Consider the following 26054-nt stretch of genomic DNA (forward strand, 5'->3'; position numbering starts at 1 on the left):
TTATTCTTATAATGTCTTCTTCATGAATATTTCATCAATATCATAAATAGGAACACTAACTTTCACAAAAGGCAAAGAAAATCAATGTACACAATCTTACATAAACTGAACAAATAACTTTTTCCCAGAACTTAACTTTGCTACTCATTTTTCCATATTGGCATACTTTGTCACCAAAATCCAAATGCACTTGTGTGTGTTTTTCTGTGTGTGAATATCCATTTACATTTAATTATCCTGGAGTTTCTAGATATTAGATATAAGCCATGCAAGTATATATTATTTTCATAAATATTCAGTAACAATATTTGAGCTCTGGGTTCAATACTTACTTAAATCCATTAGATTTAAATAATCCCCAGGAAGTAAATATTCAAATATCCTTTCAGCTTTCAAATAATATATATTAAGGCATAGTTTCAATTCAATACTTAACATATAGAAACTTAAAGTTGATTCCAAAGATTAGACACAATAGTTCGAAAAATGTAATACTTCAGATTTGTAGAGAAATGAGCTAAATCATTTAAATGGTGGTGTAGTTACCAATCTGGAGTAGACTCTCTTTTATTTATTATTGTTTTAGTTTCTGTTTAATACATTATGTATTCAAAAGTTTGCCATAATAAGCCAAATTGCTGTATCTTCAAAGAAATTTTCATTTGGTCATTTTGATACATCTATTCCTGATCAAAGCAAGGTGTATAAGTAAGTAATGGCTGAAAGTGATTTCAAGTCAGAATAATTTTTATCCTAATAATTCATAAGGTAGAAAATGGGACTCTGAAAGTGGTAGCAGAACAGATTTTAACCCTGCAATACTGAAATTATACAAGACTACAGAAGTCAATTCCTTCATGACCCCATTAAAAAGCAAGTTAAATATAACAGCAAAATAAAAAATGAAGAAAAAAAAAAATTCAAAAAGTATGATCCTCTATGTATTTTAAAATCTGTTCAACGGAAATAGTAATTATTTTTAAGCCTGTTAACCTAATGATGCTTTCAAACAGAGACACTAGAGGGAGTCCTAAGAACAAATACCCAGCAAATAAAGTTGTATAAATCAAGCTACTTTAAGAACAACGAAAATTGGGTTTTTACTCATCTTAACCACTTCTGTTGAATATTCATATAAATGCACTCATTAAGTTATATTATCTTGAACATAATTTAAAATTTAAAAACTTAACAGTGATATGATTTCTCCTTTACTACACTACTAAGATCTTTTACAATTAATATTTCAAAATAATAAAATTAATTCAGGGCATTTTCATTCAAGTTACATTTAACTAATTTTCACAACAGATCTAAAAATCAGAAAAATATTATCACTATTTTTAAAGAAACACAGAGCAGGAATGACAGGCTTGCTCAGGTTTAAATAAAGAGTTGTAGGGGTGCCTGGGTGGCTCAGTTGGTTAAGCAACAGACTCTTGATTCTGGTTCAGGTCATGATGTGGGGGTCGCAAGATCAAGCCCCACCATGGGCTCTGCCCTGAGCGCAGAGTATGCTTGAGATTCTCTCTCTTCCTCTGCCTCTGCCCTTCCCCCGCACCCCCCGCTCCCCCCCTCTCTCTCTCTCTCTAAGGGGCACCTGGGTGGCTCAGTCGGTTAAGCATCCAACTCGATTTCGGCTCAGGCCATGATCTCAGGGTCCTGGGATCGAGTCCCACATCGAGTTCTCCTCTCAGCAGGGAGTCTGCTTGAGGATTTCTCTCTCTCCCACTGCCCCTTCTCCCCATTCTCTCTCTCTAAAATAAATAAATCTTGAAAAAAATAAATTAAATCTTTTAATATGTAAATAAATAAATAAATAGTTCTGGATAAAAACCAGTTTTTGTGTGAAGTCTAGTGAAAAAAGTCCCCAATAAAACACCCAAACTACACTCAACTGATGTTCTCCACTTTCTGATATCATTCATTACTGACACACATATGCTTTTTCTTTACCCAAAGGAGAGGAAAAGTGATAAAATATAATTTTTCAGCAATACAATCAAGGCTTAATTATATAAACCTTCATGCTAACACTTTTAACACATAAGAAGCAAAAACTTCCAATGATATAATAAAGAATTATTTTACAGCTCACCAACCCAACTAATTTATAATCATAAATCCTTAGAATGGTATGGAATCTTAAAAGAGGATCTAGTCCAACTCCCCCACCCTTCACAAATTCCCTTTCATCACACACACAAGCTTATGTAGTCTACTCCACTTCAACTGCTTTTATAATGAAGAAAAATGTCAACGATACTAAAATGGTGAAGCAGATAAAATGAAAAACCGTGATGTGGATATAGAGAAGACACATTCTAAGGTGAAAACGACACAAGTATTTAGGAGACAATGAAAACAGAATTGTTAACATTACCTTCTTCAAAGATTCTGACAAATACTTTAGGTTAATATTGCATTCTTTCTTAATATTGAACTCTTTTTCTATGTAACGTATTAAAATTAAATAATTTCAAAGATTAGGGATAGGTTATAATTAGTAGAAAAAGGGCACTGAATTCCTTTTTTCCATATGGGAATTAGTCATTTTCATATACATATATAAAAGACAAAAATATTATCCCAGTAATTTTGCTCAAACCCAACCATTTTAGGACTAAGAAAAACTAATTTGTATATATTTATTACTGTCAATATAATTTTATAAAACTATTTTTATTTAAAACTTTAAGTATTACCAAGTACATTTTATTTAAATGCTTTCCATGCCCACTGAAGAAACAAGGATTTAATTCATCATGCCCACCAATTGACATTCACACTACATAGTCACAAATAAGAAATCAGAAAATGATGTGCTTCCACCTTTGTTTTAAATAAAAGTTAAACTGTAAAACTTACTTTATTGGACTTTAAAAATCACCTCTAGTAAGACAATAGGAGGAGAAAATAAAAAACCCACCACCTAAATCTGGTCATGGCTACTGTTATTTAAAAAGTTTAACTTCTCTATTACATTGCAATGTTAAATTTTATCAGAACTTCTAAATTAAGATATTGTTCTATACAATGATACTCAAAAAATATTAAGAGTTCATAAATTTCAATAAAAATTAACGCCAGTCATGCTTTATTTCTTCTGAGGTTAGCAGATTAGTATAGCATCTATCTTTTGGGACTGAGTCTATTCAGATGTACATTTTATGCTTTTGGGAGATACACTAATTACTTCAGACCTTAAATCCACATAATAAAAACTACTGAGTGAAATCTTTTCTGAGCAAGACCAAATTTGGTAATTGGTTTAGAAAGGAAAACTGGGGCACCTGGGTGGCTCAGTCGGTTAAGAGTCCAACTCTTGATTTGGGCTCAGGTCATGATCTCAGGGTCGTGAGATGGAGCCCTGTGTCAGGCTCCATGTCAGCGTAGAGTCTCTCTCTCCCTCTCCCCCACTGCGTGCACGCCCAAGCGCATGCACATGCTCTCTAAAATAAATAAATAAATCTAAAAAAAAAAAAAAAGGAAACAAATTCCACTCAGTAAATCCAAATGGGCAGCTACTATGTGCCAGGAACCTTGTTAGGCCATCATCACGGAAAGATTGAAAATACATGGTTCTGGCTAAGATTCTACTGTATAGGAATCAAACATAAAAGAGCTTATTTCAATTTAACATGGCAAGCATGTAACAGTTAAGAACAGTATATTGGGAATACACAGGAAGGGCATTATGCCTACTCTAAGGCTATAAAGAAAGATTCTTGGAGAATAAACAACCATGAAAAAAATGTTAGCTAATTAATAAGACTATGGATAAAGATAATGGCATTCCAACCAAAAGCAACAGTCAAGACTCAAGGGAAGGTAAGAAATAACATGGTGTTCAAGTAAGGACAAAAAAAACAAAAAAAAACTTCAGGCAAGGAGTTTTTAGGGATAAAGCCAAAGGCTAGAAGGGTAGAAAGATGTTAAAAGACTATATAACATACTATGAAGTTCGAGATTTTATTCCACAGGTAACAGGAAGTCAGTGACTGGACTTAAAGAAAAGAGAATGACATTTCTTTTAAGTGTATCTCTCCAGTTGCACTATGAATAAAGGCAGCAACAGATAAGCCAAATAACAGAATATAACAGTCCCAGCAAGAAATGATAGGAACCTGAACTAATGATGTGATAAAAGTCAAAATGTAACATCAAAGGAATTTGTGGTTGCCTCCAAATGAGAGTGCAAAAGAGGGATGTCAGAGTCATCCCAAGACTCCCAGGTTTCTTACTTGGGTAAAAAAATGATGCTGATGCCACTGAGTTAGAGAACACAGGCAGAATAAGTATTTGCTTGCAGAATGTCCAAAAGAAAGAATACATTGTAAGAGTGGGTCCTTCCCCACCCTTGGACCATTCAACCTTAACTCTCTATGCAGTTTCCTTTCTTTTTTCTTTCTAGACCCGATGACAAATGCAGTCTACAGCTATCAAAACTGCATCAATTATAATTAATATGCATTATATTAAAAATAAATGTACTAATTATGGAAACAAACTACCTATTTCTTATCTTTTAATACTTCAAATCAGAATCCCACACCTAGGTAGTTCTAACATGGTTGCTACTTTGTTACCTTTGAAAGACATCTGCTTTCTGCCAAAATTAATATGCTGAACTTACCAGATTACATTACAATGCATTTTTTAATTTTCACACAGCCAGGAGTCTTTTCTTCTTTGTTGATTTTTTTCAATCTGTATTGTCGGATCTCTCTCACCAATGTATAAAAAGCATCCTCCACTCTCTGCATTGTAAAACATAACTTTAAAGTCTGTTTCATTTGTAATAGTAATTTATTGGGACAGCCTTGTGTAAGAAGTTTGAAATTATGACCTTTACTTGAGAATTTCTTTTTAAAACAGACATCAGATTGTTTGAGTAAAACTGGGGATGCAGTTTTAAAATATGGGCTTGAATCCTGGTTTGTTCTTTAAAATCATTTTTGTTTTATAATGGAATTAGAATTCTAAAAGTTTTTGATTAGAATTAGGGGAGATTATAAAAAACCTAGGCACATATATTAGTATCTGTGTATCAATTAATGCAATCATTTTAGTTCACCAGTCATGGAATTAATCAAAGCTTAACCTGAAGTTAGATTTAAATTATTTGACTTAGGAAAAACAAGCATTCCTACCTCTCCCACCTTCCCCTACCTGGGGAATGAGGAGAAAAATGGTACAAACAGGATGTTTAAAGTTAAAACACACACACACACACCACACACACAAAAAATACCTCAAAATAAAGTTGGGTCAAGAGACTGGAATCTTGAGTTCTATCTGCAATTAAAACACTGTCCAGCCAATTTCTAGAGTCCACAAGTGGAGCTGAAACTGAGACTTTTGCAGGTGGATAGCTACATTATTTAAATAAAAATGCTACATGAAGGCTGTTTATCATAATATGAAAACACCATGAATTGTTTAAAGTATACACACAAAATAGTAACAATGCATTTTGTTTCCTTATTAGAAGTATTCTTAAAAATAATTTTTAGAACAGTATCCAATTATACTGGCTTCATACCTTCTATTCTAATTTAAATACTCTAAAGGGAGAAAGGGACTTCTGCTTAATGCCATAGTAAGAAAGTTATGGCAACAGACACAATCATACCTGGCCGTATGGAGATCAACAAAGTTTTTAATGTCTTTTTCAGTCCAGAAAAGTAAGCAGTAGCTAAAGGGGACATAGTATTCAGTTAACTGTGCTCCTAGTTTGTCTAAGAAAACATACCACTAAAAGTTGAAGCTTACATCTAAAGATAAATGCACACAAATATTAATCTACATGTACTGATTAATTTAAAAGATTAATAATTGTGTTTATTCTTCTAAAAGAAAATGTAAGTATTTAGAAAGGGTGGTATATTTTATTGTACATTTAATTTTAAGCCTAATCTGTTTTTGTATTTTAAAATGGATTACTTACTATGGGGATTGGCAATATTTTAACTCTCTGGGATTGGTAACATCAGTCTTTCTATGAACCAAATGTGACAAAATGGACCCAGTCCCTAGAAAGCTAATATATATATCAAAAATATGATTTGTAGGTTTAAATTCAATCATGCACAGAGAATTGACCATTTAAATATTAAATGAAGTAAAATAGCTAAGGTTTAATTCTTCCATTCAGAAGTTATCCCATATTCATTACCTTTAATAGTTAAGGGGAAAAAAAGGCACCTCAATTCTTTAGGGTATATTAATTTTTTATAAATCTCAAGAATATACTAAGAACTGCTTCAGTAGAGTTCAGTAGTTTACCTTTGAAGTAAAACTTTAAAATTCATAAAATTAAGTTTCAGTTAACAGGCATTTAAATATGTTGTTTATACATTAAAATGTACATCTCAAGTTATTTATAACCATCCAGTGATATATTTCTATTCAGCTATCTAATACAAAAATCATAATAGCCCAAGAAAATTTGCATCTCCTTTTTAATGGAATCAATTTACTCAACTAGCTAGCCAGCTAGCTAAGTCAACTACAAAATAAAAATTTCCAGCCATTTTCTGAAATTATTAAATACACTGGTACTTTAAATTAGATAGCCACTTGTGCATGTATACAAATCTTTTAGTATTTTGTATTTATCATTCTCAAGAGGAAAGGGTTTATTTTTTAAGTCCTTAAAAAATTATATATCAGAAATTCTCATTACATAAGATAAATAACTTAAGGCATTAAAATCACTCCTGTAAAACATGTAAAATGTAAAGTATGAGCTGGCATTTAAGATATTTTCATAAATAATTCTCTTTCAATTCAAAAATCAATGCAAGAAATTAAATATATATATATAGAGAGAGACACACTTATATGTGTACACACACACACACACACACACACAAAACAAACCAGGTAAAAGCTCACATTTTTTAAGAATGTAAACTGTTATTCCTATTTAAAAAAAAGTTACAAGGTCAGTAAGAGAAGTAGTAAAACATGCTGGGGAGAGAGGACAGGGTTTTGGTCCTCCACTAATTTAGCAGAAGCAAATTTTGATTGTAACTTATTACTAAAATCAGTTTGAACATGTCTACTTTTTAAGTGTGTGCATCCCCATCACCAGTACAGAATATATGATTTTTGTTTCCAGCAATGCAGAGAGAAAATTGGAGGCCAATAATTAAAAAGAAGCGATTACTACCCACCACCAAGAATTCAGCATTAGGACCTGAGTGGCTAAGATAATTAACACTGAGAAATAGTCTTCCAGAGTGACTCTGGTCATTTCTTATTTTTACTAAGAGGAAATTATATCAGATTTTAAAGAATCAGCTATTTACCATATTTTCTCAGACAAATTATTTCTCATTTCTTGATAATATGCTTTAAAAGTCATATGACATCAAGAGAACACTATTTATCCTTGTGTGCACCTTAAGCCACTGGCACTACCGAAGAACACTGGTTTCATACTCCAAAATGTGTAAGTAATTTTCGAAGACAAAGTGTAGCTGAAACAGATTTTCAATACCCACTGAGCTAGCTGCTAAGCTCTTAACTGGCACTCAATGATTTATTCTTGGGAATATGGCTTATTGCCACATATGTTCATTTTCAAACATCACTTACTAAACTTTCAGAACAATTGAAAATATGTAGGAACAAAAGTGTATAAGTTCATACGTGTAAACTGTTTTTAAATCGAGATTTGACAATAATTTCAGCTCAGCTATTATCCGAAAACACACGTGTGAGACTAAGGAAATAGAGCATTCCATACCAGAAAAGAAACTGTCAACAAATAGCATCATCCTATATTCTGGTGCCTATAATGCTTTCACTAAATGATTTCATTCTAAACAAGTTCCTGTTGAGTGGCCTATTATCAAGGAAAATTCTTGAAAACACTTTCAAGGAAATAACACTTCAAATACCCTCAATAGAGACAGATACAAGACTACTAGCCTTCTTGGGGGACAGGAATGGGAGAAACTAGATGTATTCTTAAAAAAAATTCTGTATTGATGAATTTCTCAAGAAACCTGGCCAAACTATAGTCCATCTCAGGTACTACTGAAATGCAGCAATACCACTAACTTGGGAGGTTATGCATGGTGCACATAGCAGGTGCTCAGTTACTGTTTTATTTTTAACTCATAAAAAGGCTAAAGTTCAAAATATTTATCTCATGTACACAAACTCAACTACTAACAAACAGAAATACATAAGGAGATTTTTTATTTGGCTTGCTTCAAAACAATTTGATCAAAAGCTTTCTTTAATACAGGTCTTCTAACAACCAATTTTAAGTATCTAGAAATTAACAAAACCAGGAAATTAATCACTCAACATTTTCAAATTTGTAAAGCTAATTTTCACATTATGCTCAAATTGAGACCTCCAGGAAGTAAAAAAGCTGAATCAGGAGTAGCAGATACGCTAAGAATTCTGCTTCTGTCATCCACTTTCCTGAACCCTCCCCAATTCTGATTTTAGCAGACTGGAAAACACACAGCTGATTACCATGGTGTCAATGTTTTGGTTTCAACAGCCTTTGCCAACACTGCATGCACTGCCCAATGAGGCCAGAAAAATCTGGCAATTACTAAACTACCCAGATAAATGTGAAGTAGGTAGCAGTCTTTATATACTTGGAACACAGGGGCCACATAAAGCATACTAGCAGAAAATAAAAATTACTCTGGCCTTTCAGATGTGGACTAAAATATTGTAAAAAATATATAATTCATTATATTCTAACCCAAATAATGGGCTTTTTTAAAACTACAAAGTAATTTCATAATATATATATTCTGCAATCCTATCTTAAAAAAGTACTAGAGTAAAACTCCTATTTCCCTTTCATAGAATATCTGTTTTATTTTAAAATTACTACTGTTAGCCTGTAAAATTTAAGTCTAAAGTCTGACCTAATTTCTAGCATCTAATCAAACAGTACAGTTCCCCAGGGAATCAGGGATCAGCACACTACAGCCTGCAGGCCAAATGTAGCCACAGCCTATTTTTTGTACTGGCCACAAGCTAAGAATGATTTTTTTGCATTTTTAAAGGGTTATAAGAAAAAAAAAAACTGCAACAGATATCACTTATGGCCTCCAAAGTTTAAAACACTTATTGTCTGGTCCTTCTAAATGAATGTCTTTTTCCTACCAACCTGAATATAAATAATTCTTTTTAGTTTTGTGTTTTAGGTTCATGCTCAAGACTAAAACTTAGGGTATGAAGCAAGTAGCTGCTGATAAAATTCAACAAAAGTATGCATATTTAGTTTGCTCAAACAACAAATAAGTAATAGCAGATAAGTAACAAAATACTCTGCAGAAAATAGGGCTTCAAATTTTCACAAAAACTGGAAATGTAAAATTTATAAAAATTTACATATATCGTAACCTCCACAATTACTTGGAATAGCTCTTTAAAGTCTTCCAAAAGCATGCAAATATCAAATAAATTTCAACAGAGAAAGATGAGTAAACTTTTGAAAGGCAAATCAACAAGTCCATGAAATAAAAAGAAATCAAAGATCAGAAACTAAAATATCTAAGTTATAGTTTAGCAACATAAATTATATAAAGATATAAATAAAGTAGGTTATAAATATAAGAAAAGCTGAGCATGAGAAGAAATAAAGTACTACAAGTATTCTTTTATATTACTCTATATTTTAGATGATCTACATAAATGTCAACAAAGCAAATTTAAATTAATCTACTTCCATATCATATATACTACATTCACATTCCCTACCCCCCCCCCCCAAAAAAACTGTGTAAAAGCTACAAAATCTACTTTAAAAGGAATCCAGGTAATTTTCTGATTATCATGAATGCTGTGGTATATTAAAGCATTAATGTCAAACACTAAGAATAAACTGTACTTCTTAGGTAGTAACTATGTAACAAGAAAGAAGCCACAGCTATTTTAGGCTCTTTAAGTAGAGGGCAACATTGTCAGAATAACAGACAACTCCTTTTTACTGTCTTCTGTTGTCTTTCTACCCCAAGTGTGGTCCATGTACCAAAATCAGCATCACCTGAGAGCCTGTTAAAAATGCAGGATCACAGGTCCCAACCTGAACCCACTGATTAGAATCTGGATTTGAATAAGAAGCCTACTCCATTCATATGCATATTAAGTATAAGAAGCCCTGCTCTATTTGCAACCCCTTTTACCACATGAGGCAAAATCAGTTTTTTTTTTAATAAAATGTAAACTAAAATATTAAGTAATGTTCTCTAAAAAGTATCTTTTAAAAGTTACAAATAATGCAAGTTAATAAAATGTAATGGTATGATTTAGTAGTAGGCAGTATGTTGACAAGTATTTTCAATAACGTTCCTTGTATTCTACATTTTCATAAAAAAATGTTGGGAGAAAAGTTATAAATATTATAATCATGTTTTCTGAGTACCTCCTCTATAAGGGAAATCAAGAAGTCTGGTTAGAGAAGACTAGTAAAAAGAAGACAAAAACCAAACTTCTCCCAGTCTCTGGGACCTGGGAATGGATTTGAATGCAATCTTAATTCCTCTAAAGTGAAGTGAGAAGTGCTATATACCAACTTCTTTCTTTAACCTATAAATCAGGCTTTAGAATGAGATATTTGTACTATAATCAAACTATAGAAATTCAGCTTTTAATCCCCCCAAAAAAGACTTAAAATAGAATTCATTGTTTCTTCAGTGTGTATCAGATTTGTACAATCAGGAAGCAGTACATATGATCTTCCACTAGCGAAACAGACATATACACTAGCTGAATTATGGTTTACTTTAAAATTTTTATCCGTTATAATTCAGTGAAAGTTACAGAATACCTGTTTTTATAAGTTTAAACATGTAATGAGTTGTTCATCAATTTTCTTACCTCCTAGCATTACAGAAGTTAAATTCCACAAAATTGGTTTTCTGGGTCACAGGTACATGTTACTAGCAAAGCCCAAAATAAACGTTCAACTTGTATGGAATATAAAATTGATCAATTTCTCAGTATATGAAAATTATATTCCATCATATCATTATGTATTCCTTTCTAGAATTTTTTCCTATATGTTAAACTCTCATTTTATACAAATAGGTTAAATAATGTCAACTGAAATTATTTTACCTAGAGAAAAAGTTACTTTCAAAAATGATAATTTTTGAAACAAAATTCAGAGTTAATATGGCATTAATTTTTGTCAGAACAACACAGTAAATGAATAACTGAGAATTTCAATTGCTTTCTAAATATCCTTTTACTTTAATGAAAACTTTCTCCAAAAATAAATATATCTTAAAAAAAATTCTACCAAAAGGGGGATGGGGGGATGGGGTGGCTGGGTGATGGCCACTGGGGAGAGTATGTGTTGTGGTGAGTGCTGTGTATTGTGTAAGATTGATGAATCACAGACCTGTACCCCTGAAACAAATAATACATTATATGTTAATGATAAAAGAAAATTAAAAAAATTCTACCAAAATAAAATTCTTTAAACATAATAAAACTTAATCTAGAAACACACGGCATAATACTCTTCAAAACACTTCTAAAATAGGAATCAGTATTTGTTCCCTTGTTCTTTGACTTTATAAATATAACAGTTAAAAAAAAAAAAAATCCCTGTATATCTTGAATGCTTAATGTAAGATGTGCTGAGTTGAAGAGAAATATTCAATGTGGAAAGAAACCAAAGCCAAAAGTAATACCATGGACATTGGATTAAAAAATGCTGCCTTTCATATCCTTAACAGAACATTTACCAAATAAACATTGTTTTATTTTCTATTTTAGCATAATGGAAAGAAAAATTAAGTTACATTAAATGATGTAACAGTTATGCTATCAGTTATGTACATTTATCAATGTTCTTGCCTTCCTACCGTCAAAATGATGTTACCAGAATATATGTTAGCAAATTATGATAATTAAAATATTTTGATATAGTTTACAGAGAATAGATTCATATTTATTACAATTTTACTTACCTGTCTTGTCTTTGCTGATGTTTCAATAAAAGGAATTCCATAACTTCTTGCTAAGTCCTGAGCCTGTTTTGTATCTACTGTTCTAGAAGGCAAATCACATTTATTTCCTACTAGGACCATAGGTACATCTTCAGAGTCTTTAACTCTTTTTATTTGTTCTCTGGGGAGGGAAAAAGAAAAACACATTACGGCAGAGACATTAGTAACCAAATATATCTTTCAAAAATTGTCCATAATTCTGCCCTATAAAATATGGCTGAAAGAAGACATTTAATATAATTTCTAGTTTCCAACCACACCAAATTTTCCTTGATTCTCCTTCTATTTATTTTTTTCTCCAATTTAAAGAGAGAATTTCTATGTCCCTTAAAAGATAAAATACCAAAAAAATATGGTAAAACTACAATCTAATAGGTCTATATGCAGGTAGGTCACAATGATAAAACAGAAAACATTGAAAAAATTCTAGGCTAAAAATGTGCTGTGCCTAACTGTTAAAATTATAATCTTAGAAACATATACTATGTTATTAAATGTACATTTATTACAAAAACATGTAAGGATTACAACAATGACATAATTTTCACGTTATCTTTCTCAAAAAGGAGAGCACGTGGATAACACTGACATTACTACACTGTTTATTCTGTTAAAAGTCCTTCTACATGTTGATTTTTTTCAATAAGATGTGTATAAACTCTAAATTTGGGGTAAAGTTATATTCTTTCACAATTTTAGGTGAATTTCAAAGATAGAGCATGGAATAAGAAGTAGGGAATGGAGGAAGAACTGGTTCAAATTCCCAGTTCCTCTACTCAATAGCTAAGTAACCTTTATAGCTTAACATACTGACACCTATTTACTGTTCTACAAAAACACTGTCACCCACTCAAATTTCTTTTTCTCTACCACTAGACTACAAAGAAAACATGCTGTAAGAAATGTATTAAAATGTTAACTCACTGTTATAGAACATAGCTAATGAATGGGATATTTAATATGCACTTTTTTGAAAACTGTAAACCCTCAAAGAAATAGAATATAAATTATATTTAATAACAATTATTTTAAAGTAGTCAATTTTATGCAGATTTGCCAGATTCTTTACAAACTGTAATTGTTCTAATATTTCAATCTTTTACAACTTCAGAGTTTGTTTTTCCTATCTAAAGCCAATGTTTATCCAGTTCCAAGAAATTCTACAGTATACTCGATTATTTTTAAGGCTATTTCAGTGGTACCACCTCCATTACCTTTTCATATTTTTGTTGATGGTATTTATTTTTATGATGACTCTAGCTTAAAGCCTTGCAGTGGTTAACAGCACAAGTTTTAAAGTCAAACAAGCCTAGGTTTCAATTCCAGCACCACTATCTATGCAATCTGGAACAAGGTACTCAACTGTTCTAATCCTCAAGAACTTTATTTGTAAAACAGGGAAATATTACCTACCTCATTATTATTTTAAAATTCAGATTAGATAATTTATGCATGGTAGTCAGCAAAGACTCAACAAATGAAAGATATAATTACTCCTCAATGTCATTTTATTATATTCAATTTAAACCCACCTATAATGGTGAATATCTTCAAAAGATTTAGTATTATTTATGGCAAATACACAAAGAAAGCCCTCCCCAGTCCTCATGTACTGGTCCCTCATTGCACTGTACTCCTCTTGACCTGCTGTGTCGAGAATATCCAAGAGACAGGTTTCTCCATCAATTACTACTTGTTTCCTGTAGGAATCCTGAGAAGGGAGAAACACAGTCTGGATTATTATGGTGCACCTTTTACTTTTAAAAAGGTGTTATATGCAACCCAACAACAAAAAGACAACCCAATTCAAAACAGGGTAAAGGACCTGAACTGACATTCCTCCAAAGAAGATATACAAATGGCCATTATGCAAATGAAAAGATGCTCAACACATCATTAGGGAAATGCAAATCAAAACCACAAGGAGCTACCATTTCACACCCATTAGGATGGTTATTATTTTAAAAAAAGGGGGGGGGGAAGACAAGTGTTAGCAAGGATGTGGAGAGACTGGAAATTTTATACATTGCTGGTAAAATGGTACAGGCACTGTAGACAACAGTTTGGCAGTTCCTCAAAAAAAATATAGAACTACCATATGATCCAACAATTCTGTGCCTACATATATAACCAAAAGAATTGAAAACAGGAAGTCAAACAGATACTTGTATGTCAATGTTCATTGCAGCATTATTTAGAATAGCCAAAATGTAGAGTATATACACAGTGGAATGTTATTCAGCCATAAAAAGGAATGAAATTCTATATGTGTTATAACATAGAAGAACACTGCAAACATTATGCCAGACACAAAAAAGGGCAAATAACTGTAATTCCACTTATATGAGGTACCTAAAATAGGTAACGTCACAGAGACAAAAAAGTAGAATAGAGGTTACCTGGAACAGGAGGAGAGGGGATTTGAGAGTTACTGTTTAATGAACACAGGGTTTCAGTTTGGGATGATGAAAAAGTTCTGGAAATGGAGCTACTGGTTGCTCAACATTGCGAATTTACTTAATTCCACAGAACTGTACAGTTAAGAATGGCTGCAATGATATATAAGATATATGTATATATCTTACAATTTAAAAAAAAGGTTTACAAAACAGTGTTATGCAGAGATTCAACAATGCAAGTGTTCATATTATTAACAAAAAGATCCAAATGCTCTATGAAAGAAAATAATTATTACAAAAATGGGATAGCTCTACCAACTCTATTATTCACAATAGAATGATTTAAAACGGCAAGAAAAATCAATCAATTTACAAATAATTGTCATGCATCTATTTTACTTACAGTCAGAAGAATATATAAGAGAAAGGTCAATACTGAGGATTTTAATGCCCTTATCCATTTCTGAATCCTGGGAACAGTATGTAACAGCCAGATGGATACTACAATAACTCTAGAGGGCATGACTGTTTTATCCGCAAATTCTATGGGGCTTCTATAAAAGGGGGAGCAAGGAAGGGAGAAAGAGATGGATATCTTAAAGAGACTGTGCAACTCTAAGACTGAATAAAAGGAAAGGGAGTGGGTAACATAGAATCTTAAAATGAAAATGTGATTTTCCTCTGACTTTTAATACTTATGCCTAAAAGACTTCATGTACTCTCTGCCAAAATAGGATTCAAAAAAGTAAGGAAAAGGGATGGTGCAATGTAAAGTCATGGAATAAGAGGAAGGGCTAAAAATGGGTATAAACTGTAAACCAAGGACACTTCCTTATTGTTCCACATGTGGGCTATAGTATTAAAGTGCCCTTAGTTCAGGAATTACTGCATAGACTACTCTTATCATTAAGAAAATAGAATGGTCATTAAAAATCATGTTTTTGGTACAATATCTGAAAAATCTTTATAATAGAACACAAAGATATATATGTAGCATGATCCCAAATATATGCATGTATCTATATAAATGTATCAGTATATATATTTAAAAACTGGTGGTATATACATCAAAATGCTAAAAGGTAAGTTTTTGATAGAGTTAATTTAAGAAATGAGTAACTTATCTCTTGCTTATCTTTTTATTTTTTTGGTACTAGATGCTATATTAAAAATATTCCTTTCTATGAATTTTAATTTTTAAAAGTGCAAAAAGCTACCATATTAGACTATGATCTCATGCTTATCTTTTTTAAAGTAAACTATACTTTCTAAATTGTCTATAATAAAAATTAATTATCCATCAGTCAGAAAAAAAAGGATATCTATTTACTTTCTAAACAAGAAGCTGTTTACTAAAGATTTGAACATTTGGTTGGCATTTTATTATTTTAATCTATTCCCTTAACTAACTACTTGAAAGAACTCCTGTATATTATAAATTGAAAACCAGTGTTTTTGAAGTATGATGGAACAGCAGGAATTGCAAAGTACAGTGTCTTAAAGTCAATCCATTCATTACTCAGGTGTAGCTATGGACCAGGCTTTCTTTACCTATTGCTGTCACCTCACATTCTTCACTTACCAATGCTAACTTAACCTTACAGTTGATAGTTTTCTTAGTTTTTACATCTAAAATTTTCTCCCAACAATAAAATTAAAGACCATAGTTTCTGGAGCCTAAGGCGTGGCTGGGGGATTACTCACTATCCACCCACATATAATACCTCCAAGACGTACCTCAATGAATTCCCATTTACAAAATTTTGAAACACTGTGTTCCAAAAGTATATAATGTGGAATATTAGTATTTTCTTTGTGTATTTCGTAACATGTTTCCATGATGAATATTCTCCATCAAAGGAACTGAGAAACTGGAAAAACAGTCCTTATTCACCAGTACATTTCATTCCCATTATCTTTTCCCTTCTAAGCCCTAAAAAAAATTGCCAGCAAAGTTCTGAGTCACACTCAGTTACTGAAAAAAGTAATCTAAACCTACGTATGGGCAATGAGTAGAATATCCCGATTAGAAATAATAGATTTAGTTTAAAAATTCAGTATTTCCAAAGTTAATTCTAACTAGAGTTATCCTAGAAGTGCAGTCACTGAGCTACATAAAAAGGCAATACAACTTGGTAAAAGCTTAAGAACAAAGTGTTAAATGGCAAAATATAATCTGAAAAGAACGGACAGGTGTGGTGACAAAGCAGAAGGCAAGCACAACAAAAATGACATATAAATACTAAAGATTTTTGTTCTAACTTCAGGTTAGCCGTAAGAAAAGAAGTATATGGAAGTAGAAAAAATTTACATCAATGTAGACTCTTTCCCAGGATTAGAGTCTAAATAAGGGTTCAGCAAACTACTGGCCCACAGGCCAAATCCTGCCCACCTGTTTTTGCATGGCCCACAAGCTAAAAATAGTCTTCGTGTTTTTAAATGGTTATTTAAAAAAAAAAAAGGCAAAGATTATGTGATGACCTTTACAGAAAACGTGGTCCTTTGCATAAGAGTTTGCCAACCCCTGCTCTAAGCTAATAACTTTTCACAAATCTGAAGCATTCTCAATACATGTTATTTATTCTTTTTATACTTAAAAAAAATCACTTTGAGAAAGCACAGGTTATCAAAACCCAACCAATTTAAATACACATAGATTCTATAATGAAACTAGTTAAGAATGAAGCAAGAAAAGGATCAAGACTTCTTTTTTAAGTAAGCTCTATGCCCAATGCAGGGCTCAAACTCAGGACCCTGAGATCAAGAGTTCCATATTCTACCAAACTGAGCCAGCCAGGAGTCCCAAGACCTTACATTTCTAATTAGTATTATTTCCAGCCTTTCAAATGGAATAAACTTTTAGATCGGGTACATAGGTTACTAACGTTCTTTGCAAAAGAGGATAAAGCCACATAAATTAATTCAGTGTAACATTAATTGAAGGAAAGTTATTCCACATATTTTCCTTTACTCCCGGCTAAAGTGCTATTTTTTAATTTGCTGACATGGTTAAAAAAAAAAAAAAAAAAACAACTTTTCTAAAAGAAATATACCATGCTGGCAAAAGTTAATCTTGATAGAGCACAAACATTTCTGGTGATACAATAAACAGGCACAATCCTTTCGGAAAGCAATTACAGTATTTATCAAGAACCATACAATGTTCATAGCCTTGGACACTGCAATGCTACTTCTAGTAAACGATGCTGAGGAAACATGGTTTTATTTTTTTTTAAATGATAGTTATAATAGAGCTATACTAAACGTGGCATCCTAAAAAAATTACATAGGCATTTAATACTGACCCACAATCTTGCTATTTATCTATTTTCAAAATAGACTTCACATCCAAGCATCCACCACCACCACTATCACCCTCGTTCACGACATGCATGTTTTGTCTCATGCAATTTCTTACAATTGCTTACAACAGAGATCCCTATTGTTACTCTTATATGTTCTCCACAGAGCAGCTAGTGATCGTTTTTAAACGTAGGTTAGACCATGTCACTCGCTTGCTTTAGGTCTTCTAATAACATCCCTTCCTTTTTAAAAATTAAATCCAAAGAACTTACCAGTTTTCTTCAGCACCTCTGTATTTCCTTCACAGAATGTATTATAATCTATAACTACGGTTTAAGTGTATACCCCCTACTATGCTGTGAACTCCATGATGGTTGGGCTCACATCTGCTCTGTTCACTGTACACCCTACGTGTAAAGCCTTGAATACCACAGGCAACCAGTACTGTCTGATGAATAAATTCAACATAAATATATGCATACACTATAACAGTCTTATAAAAATAAGCACAGGTTTAAGATACTGTAAATTATATTAAAACAATGAAGTTGTAAATTTTAAAATTATATTAAGAGTATTTTAATAAATGTATTCAAGCAAGTTTTATAGGATAAGAAACGTTTAATGTAAAAATATAAACAAAACATGAGAAAAATTTAAAAACATTTTTGGGAGGAAAGAGTAAGATTGCAGAGACCACAGGGGCTTTCAACTACATTAAGTTTTATATCTTGAAAAAGAAAAAGGATCTACACCAAATATGGCAGAATGTAAAGATATGAAAAAGCTGGTTGGTGCATACATGATGTTCATTATATTAATTTTCCATACATTAAGAATGTACCAATTTCATCACCACTCGCTAGCAATGGATTTTATATTTTTATTTTTATTTAAATTTTGTCAATTTATTAAGCTAAAAATTCTTATTGTTTTAATATCCATTTCTTTGAGGATTGTTACTTCTTTTTCATATTTCCATATTTATTCCCATCACCTGGAATTTTCATCTTTTCTGCACTGACCGGTATAATTTTTTAAAGTGTTTTCCAGTTTATTAAGACACCTTTAAAGGGGGGCACCTGGCTGGCTCATTCAGAAGAGTATGTGACTCTTGATCTTGGGGTAGTGAGTTCGAGCCCCATGTTAGGTTAGAGATTACTAAAAAAATAAATTAATTAAAAAAAAAAAACCACACACCTTTAAGTGTTGTTTTATATATAGAAACTTATCTGTAGACCCAATTAGAGGAATATGAAAATTAATACTAAACCATTCAAGACGAGATAAACTTGTTGACCAGGACATCACTTTGTCAATTTTCTATTGTAATTAATAGTAACCAAGTCACTCAGTATGTTCATCTTTTCACAGACTCAATTTTGTTTTTCAACTCAGGCAGTGAAACCCTAACATGGGAAGACACTACAGTAAACAAACAAAAATGGTATGTCAGATGCTGTGATAAGCATATTACAAGTATTATCCCATTTAATCTCCATCTTCATGCTGCTGATTCCATCAGATGCTCTTGTAAATATGAATAGGACTGCTGAAAATGTCAGCTAAAGAATTATTTGAGGATTTACTTTTGAAATGTTTGTAAGGTTTTCTTAATGCATTAAGTGCCATGAGTACTTTTCATGTATTGCTAAATATAATAACACCTACAGGAAAAAAGGAGAAATTCACTTTTACTCTCTTAATGCTCAAGTATTTTATTACTCTTCCAAAAATTTATGTTAATCCATCATAGAATGATATGTTCCACACTACTGGTTATAAGCCATCAAAGGCTGTTGTAGACAGCTCCCTTTTTTTTTTTTTTTTTTAAGATTTTATTTATTTGACAGAGAGAGACACAGCGAGAGAGGGAACATGAGCAGGGGGGAGTGGGAGAGGGAGAAGCAGGCTTCCTGCTGAGCAGGGAGCCCGATATGGGGCTTGATCCCAGGACCCTCGGATCATGACCTGAGTCGAAGGCAGATGCTTAACGACTGAGCCATCCAGGCGCCCCTAGACAGCTACTTTTCAAAGACAGCGAGAATCATGTATAATAGCCAGATAGGTTAGAATTATAATAGGAAAGAAACATGGAATTTGGAAGATAACAAACCCAGGCTTATTAGTTCATTCCCATCTACCCACTCCATTCTCCCTTGCATCATAGCGACACTTACTAAACATCTACTAAGTGTTATATACGATGCCAGGAGTTATAAAGTTTCTGACTTCAAAGAGCTAGGTCTGGCAGAAGAGATATGATATACAAATAATTAAAACACAATGAAATAAATGCAACACCATATTCAGGACAAAGTACAATGGTGGCAATAGGAAGGAGAGATCAACTCTGCTTAAAGGAGTTAAGAAACACAGGGGAGGAGAGGGCCACTCCAGGTGATAAGGAGCAAAAAGAATGCATAAAAACATGAAGCATATGTTGAGTACGTGGAACCAAGAAGTTCAATACAACTTTAACTTAGAGGGATTTTAGGTTAAGTAGAAGTGAAACTGGACAATCAAGCAGAAGTCAGCTTATGGAGGGTCTTGTATGCCACATTAGGGAATTTGGAACTTCATCTTATACTAAATTACTGGAAGGTTTTTAAGTAGGAAGGAAACATCAGATTTACCAGATTCACTGTTAGCATTTTTATGAAAAATTATAGAAAGGGAGCAGGTTGGAGGCTGGAAGATGAGTTAGGAAGCTATTACAACAAATGATAGAACCTGAAGGCAGCAACAGCAGTCCGGAGGGAGAACATTAGTTTAGAGAAATATTTAACGGGGAAAACTGGCAGAACTACCTCATCCATTGCTGGTGGGAATGTAAACATTGCAAGCACCGTGGAAGCGTCTGACAGCTGCTCAGAAAGTTAAACATAAAGGTACCACGTGGCTTTGCAATTCTACTTCTGGATACATACCCAAGAGAGCTGAAAATACATGTTCACCCAAAAAGTATACACAAGTGTTTACAGCAACATTATTCAAAACAGCCAAAAAGAGGAGACAATCTAAATGCCCATGAACTGACTGATAAACACAATATGGTATTATCCATACAACAGAATATTATTCGACCATTAAAGGAATGAAGTGTTGAACTAAGTGATAACGAGGATGAACCCTGAAAACATTATCCCACATGAAAGAAGCCAGACACAAAAGGCCACATATTGTATGATTCCAATTATATGAAATATTCAGAAGAGGCGAATCCACAGAGACAGAAAGTAATTTAGTCGTTACCAGGAGTGGCAGAAGAGACTAGGGAGTGACTGCTTATAGGTATGGGGCTTCTTTTCGAGGTGACAAACATGTTATGGTCGTTTGTGAATATACTAAAAACCACTAAACTGTATATTTTAAAAGGATGAATTTTATCTCAATTTTTGTAATGGCAGTTTACTGACTGGGCATAGGAACAGAAGGGTAAGAGTAGAGGAAAAGATGAGTTCAATTTGGGGCAAGTCGAATTCCACGTTTGTGGGTTGTTCTGGTGGCCATGACACGGAGGCAGCTTGCTATACAGATCCGATGCTCAGGACAGAAATCTAGGCTAAAGACATACTCCTGAATCTTCAATCTAGGGGCAGCTGCAGAACTCCACTTACTTGTGGTATGAGTGCGGGCAAACTACTTTAATGTCTCATGTACTGTAAGCCATCGTTCCTTCAGCGGTAAAAGTAGGTAAATAATACCATACAGGATTTTGCATAGGTTAGGATTAAAGACTATGAAAATCCTTTATAAAATGAAAAGTGCTATAACAAGTTAACTGTATGATTTTATATATTACATTGCACATGCTATTACAGGCCAAAAAGGTTAGGGGCTAGGCCACTGGCTACTAGGAACTATACGGCAACAGTACTGTTCTGTCTTTATAAGATCACTGAACAACTACACTTGGACTACTTTTTGCAAAACTGGTCACCATATTTCAAAATAAATATAATGGCGCTGGACAAGCTCCAGGGAAGGAGAGCTAAAACTCTGAAGATTACAAAGGATCTCTGTTTTGATTAGGCAGCAAGGGTGTTAAAAGGGCTCGTTCTCATGACAGAAGTTTTGATTAAGATATTCATTAAGTGTAAAAATAAAGAAAACAAAAATTTCTTTACTAAATAAAGAATACTTTATGAGAATGTTGAATCTTTGCTTAAGACTAGAGAGAATAAAATGTGTACTACTTGCAAGAGATAAAACTGGTTCAAAAATCTGAATAAACTCAAGGAAAATCTGCATAACAGATTTTGAAAATAAAGATATAATAAGCATACATCTGTAACTATTGAAGTCATGTGGCATTCTGCCATAAATTATCACTTGATGCCAAGGTCAGAATGTGAGGCAGGATCGAGCATGGATCCAATCTTAAAATTACAGACGCCAATAAAATTTTCATGTTTTGTATTATATCTCTCTCAGCTCTTCTTTAATTGGCCTAATACCAAATTCTTTATCCAAGATACCTCTGCATTGTCCAATCTGTTGAGGCTTTAAAAAGGGGAAGAAAGTAAATATGAAGTAATCTAATGGTAGATAATGTTAGTGACTTTTCTCCCTCAAAAATGAGTATTTACTTTTCCCTCTCAGAAAGTATTATGCTCATTTTTAAAAACCAAATACTACAGAGATGAGTCTGACTAAACTACCATATTTTATGTACATACTCAGAGTTTTTATATAAATGGAATCACACTCTACACAATGTACTATGATGTAGCTTCACTTACATAATGGGTCTTTTTCAATGTTAGTACATATAGATCTACCTAATCTTTTTGACAACTATATAATTTGTATAGATATACCATAATTTACTTTACCCATTGGTAGCCATGCGGATTATTTCCATTTTCAAAAGTCATAAACAATACTGCCAGAAACATTCCTATGTATTATACATCTTAAACATTTATCCAATTGAATCGTTGGGATAAATTCCTAAAAGTGAAATTACTTGGTCAAAGAACATGCAGTTTACATTTTGATACATACTGCCAAACTGACTTTATAAGAAGGTACACTTCCACTATCTCATGAAGAGTACGCTTGCCTACACACCCTTCCCAGCAGCCAATATCAAAGTGAAAAATTTCATTGTTTTAAACTTGCATTTTTATATTAATGAAGTATCTTTTTATATGTTTATATGTCATTTGTTTTATTTATTTTTGATGGACAGGCTATTTATATCCTTAGCTTCTTTTTAATTCCATTTGGATGTTTGCTTTTTTCTAATTTATATATGAGAGCTTCCTGATGGATATATGATGCAAATACTTTTCCCAGGTTTCCTTGTATTTTTAATGATGTCTTAATTTTCATATACCCAAATAGCTCAATCTTTTCCTAGATGTTTTCCTAAGTGGTTTACGAATATTTTGAAAAGGGAAAAGATCCCTACTTTTGTCAGTGAAGAAAAATGTTTAATCCCAATTCCATGAATACAGAAGCTAACCTAATGTTAATTCACTCAATCTGTATTACTTAAGATAATACTGCAAGAACAAGGATTGAAGACTGATATTTTATTTCAACAGCTGTCTGATATTTAACAATGAAATGTATACAAGGTAGAACCAGGGTTCTCACCATGGGAGAAAAAGATAATGGAGGAAGCTGAGGAAGAAGGAACTCATGATTTTTAAATAAAATATATTTCTCAGTTCTGTCCATTGAAAAGGGTCTAGAAGCAGTGACACCCCAGCAGCAATAAGCATACCTAACATCTAGGTCTTTTTTTTTTTTTTTTTAAAGTAATCTCCACACCCACGGAGGCAGCCAGGCACCCCTCTAACATCTGGGTCTTAATTTCTAAATACCATTCCCCACCAAAAGGAATTAGGACTCTTAGGACAAATGGCTGAATCCAGGGTGAAGACACGGAAAGTACAACGTGCACCTGGAACACACTGTGCCATTCTAAGAAAGAGCTCAGAAGCTGATGGAGACCTGTCAAAAGGATACAGAGGCCAGCTTGAAAGGGATTCATTGGCCATATCAAAAACAAATCTGAGGGGCGCCTGGGTGGCTCAGTCGTTAAGCACCTGCCTTCGACTCAGGTCATGATCCCGGGGCCCTGGGATGGAGCCCCACATCAGGCTCCCTGCTCGGCAGGAAGCCTGCTTCTCCCTCTCCCACTCCCCCTGCTTGTGTTCCTGCTCTCGCTGTCTCTCTCTCTGTCAAATAAATAAATAAAAATCTTAAAAAAAACCAAAAACAAATCTGAGATCAAAAAATAAAGTATAGTAATAGACTTGAATATGTTGAATAAAAAAAGAATCCATGTGTCCACACTAATACAAATAAGAAAAAAACAAACAAGGGGAGAGAAAAGAGAGAGCCCTTATTTATGGTAGATGTTGGGGTGCCTGGCTGGCTCAGTCAGTTAAGCGTCTGCCTTCGGCTCAGGTCATGATCCCAGGGTCCTGGGATCAAGCCCCACGTTGGGCTCTCTGCTCAGCGGGGAGTCTGCTTCTCCCTCTCCCTCTGCCCCTCCCCCTGCTCGTGCGCGCTCTCTCTCTCTCTCTCTCTGTCAAATAATTAATAAATAAATAAATAAATAAATAATCTATGGTAGATGTTAACTAATAGAAGTGTAGAAGTAATGACAGGGTTATAAGATGACCTACCATTCTGCAACCACTATTGTAGTAATTTATTCTGGCAAGAATTATCAGTGGATGCTATATCCCACTGAGTGCAAGTATGTTGGAGAATAGGATAGTTTATAGTCTCAAAGCATCTCCCCATAGGGTACATACTAAAAAAAAAGAAGATACCTTTACATCGACAGAAAACTGATAGACATCACCTTAACCAAATAATCAATGTAACCTGTTTAAGGCTAACAGGTATTCACAGTATTACTTTTCACTACTTTTCCATAGGTTGGAAGTTTTCAAAAGAAGAAGCTGAAAAATTACCTAACATAAGCACTGTGTCCCTACTTAATCCTCTCAAATATTTTATTTTTACTACCCATTTCTACTAATTTTATTAAGATTACAATAATATAACTGCCTATAAACCTAGGCACTCTGTGACAATATAGTTAAAGGAGATGCAAGAAATCTAATGCCCTCCTAAAGCACAGAGCCTCTAAATTACATTAAATAGAATTAGGATCATTGTCTAGAAGCACTGCTCTTCAAAATACATCTAAGGCCAGTAAGCTTCATGAAAGCAGTGCAATCTGGTCCCTTTTGCTTCTCAAAGTATCTCCAGCCCCTAGGAAGCCTGTATGGTACAGAGTGGGCACTGAATAATTATTATGGAATTAAGGAATTAGTCGTGTTGTTAAAACCAGAATCTTGTTAAAACCAGAATCTTAAGAGATGCCAAATCATAAAAATATTTTTTTTCCTTTCACTTACTTCTGTTACCAACTTTCATTTCTATGTTTGTAAAGCTTTGTATTTATAAAAATCCGAGTAAGAATAAAATATGTCTGATAATTTTTAACATTCAGGTCTAAATAAGCAGTTATTATTATTAAATAAATACTTATTCTTAAATTGACCTAAATACAAGGCCTGCATTTTGTGTTACTTTATTCTAAAAATCAGGTGCTCACGACTATTCTACAGTACTGTAAAAAAATCTATACAATGTGAACTGTCACAATTACCACTTTCCAATAGGCCCTTTCGTAACACCCCATGTAACACATCGCTAAGCTTTGAACTCTGTAGCGTAGCTCCTAGGTGCATGTAAAGAAATTCAGAGTCAAAGTGCCACTTTTTATTCCCAGCCCCTCAGACAAAGTAACCTCAGTAAGGGTTAACAACGGAACCACCCCATTTTCTCCTTCACTGCCACATTTCCTTTCTTAGTTAAAAATATTCACCTACGTATTTAATTAGTTAGGCCTAACTAGTTCACACAATAATCTTAATATTAGCAGAGAATAAAACTGACACTTTAGATTTTTAAAAATTACATAAAATCAGACTTCTAAATAAAACTTACATATTTATAAATTGATTATACCCACAGTTTAAATAGGAAAAATACCCAAAGCTGGTATTTCATTGTTAACTTATTATAAAAGCAAATAAATTGACCAGTAGAGGGCACTCACTTGAAAGGGGGGGAAGAGCTGGCCAAAGCCTCGAGAAATGCATTTACAAAATTACTGTGTACTTTATTTTAAAAACAATGTTTTAATAGAACGCTAGAATCAGCTAAAATAATATACTATTAGTTTAGAAAAGGTAAAATTCAAATCTGTGCTATGTTAGAGTCTCTACCATAAACCTTATTCAGAGACTTCAAGTCGAGAGAGATGTTGAAAGCTTTATATAACACATAGGAGGGTCTCAACCTCAGCACC

General features: G+C 33.2%; 1 protein-coding gene across 2 annotated transcripts in view; it reads right to left on the reverse strand.

The window, feature by feature from the left end:
- Positions 1-26054, reverse strand: part of KRAS (KRAS proto-oncogene, GTPase) — a 38649-nt gene that overhangs the window by 4593 nt on the left and 8002 nt on the right. For both annotated transcript variants that reach the window (XM_032432665.1, XM_032432664.1), the window contains exons 3-4: positions 13535-13713; positions 11964-12123 (exon numbers count right to left, since the gene is read on the reverse strand). In XM_032432665.1, the coding sequence (XP_032288556.1) occupies positions 11964-12123; positions 13535-13713 (339 nt within the window). The remainder of the gene's footprint in view (positions 1-11963; positions 12124-13534; positions 13714-26054) is intronic.

The sequence above is a fragment of the Phoca vitulina genome, unplaced genomic scaffold (assembly GCF_004348235.1).
Source record: "Phoca vitulina isolate PV1807 unplaced genomic scaffold, GSC_HSeal_1.0 scaffold49, whole genome shotgun sequence".
NCBI classification, from domain to species: Eukaryota; Metazoa; Chordata; class Mammalia; order Carnivora; family Phocidae; genus Phoca; species Phoca vitulina.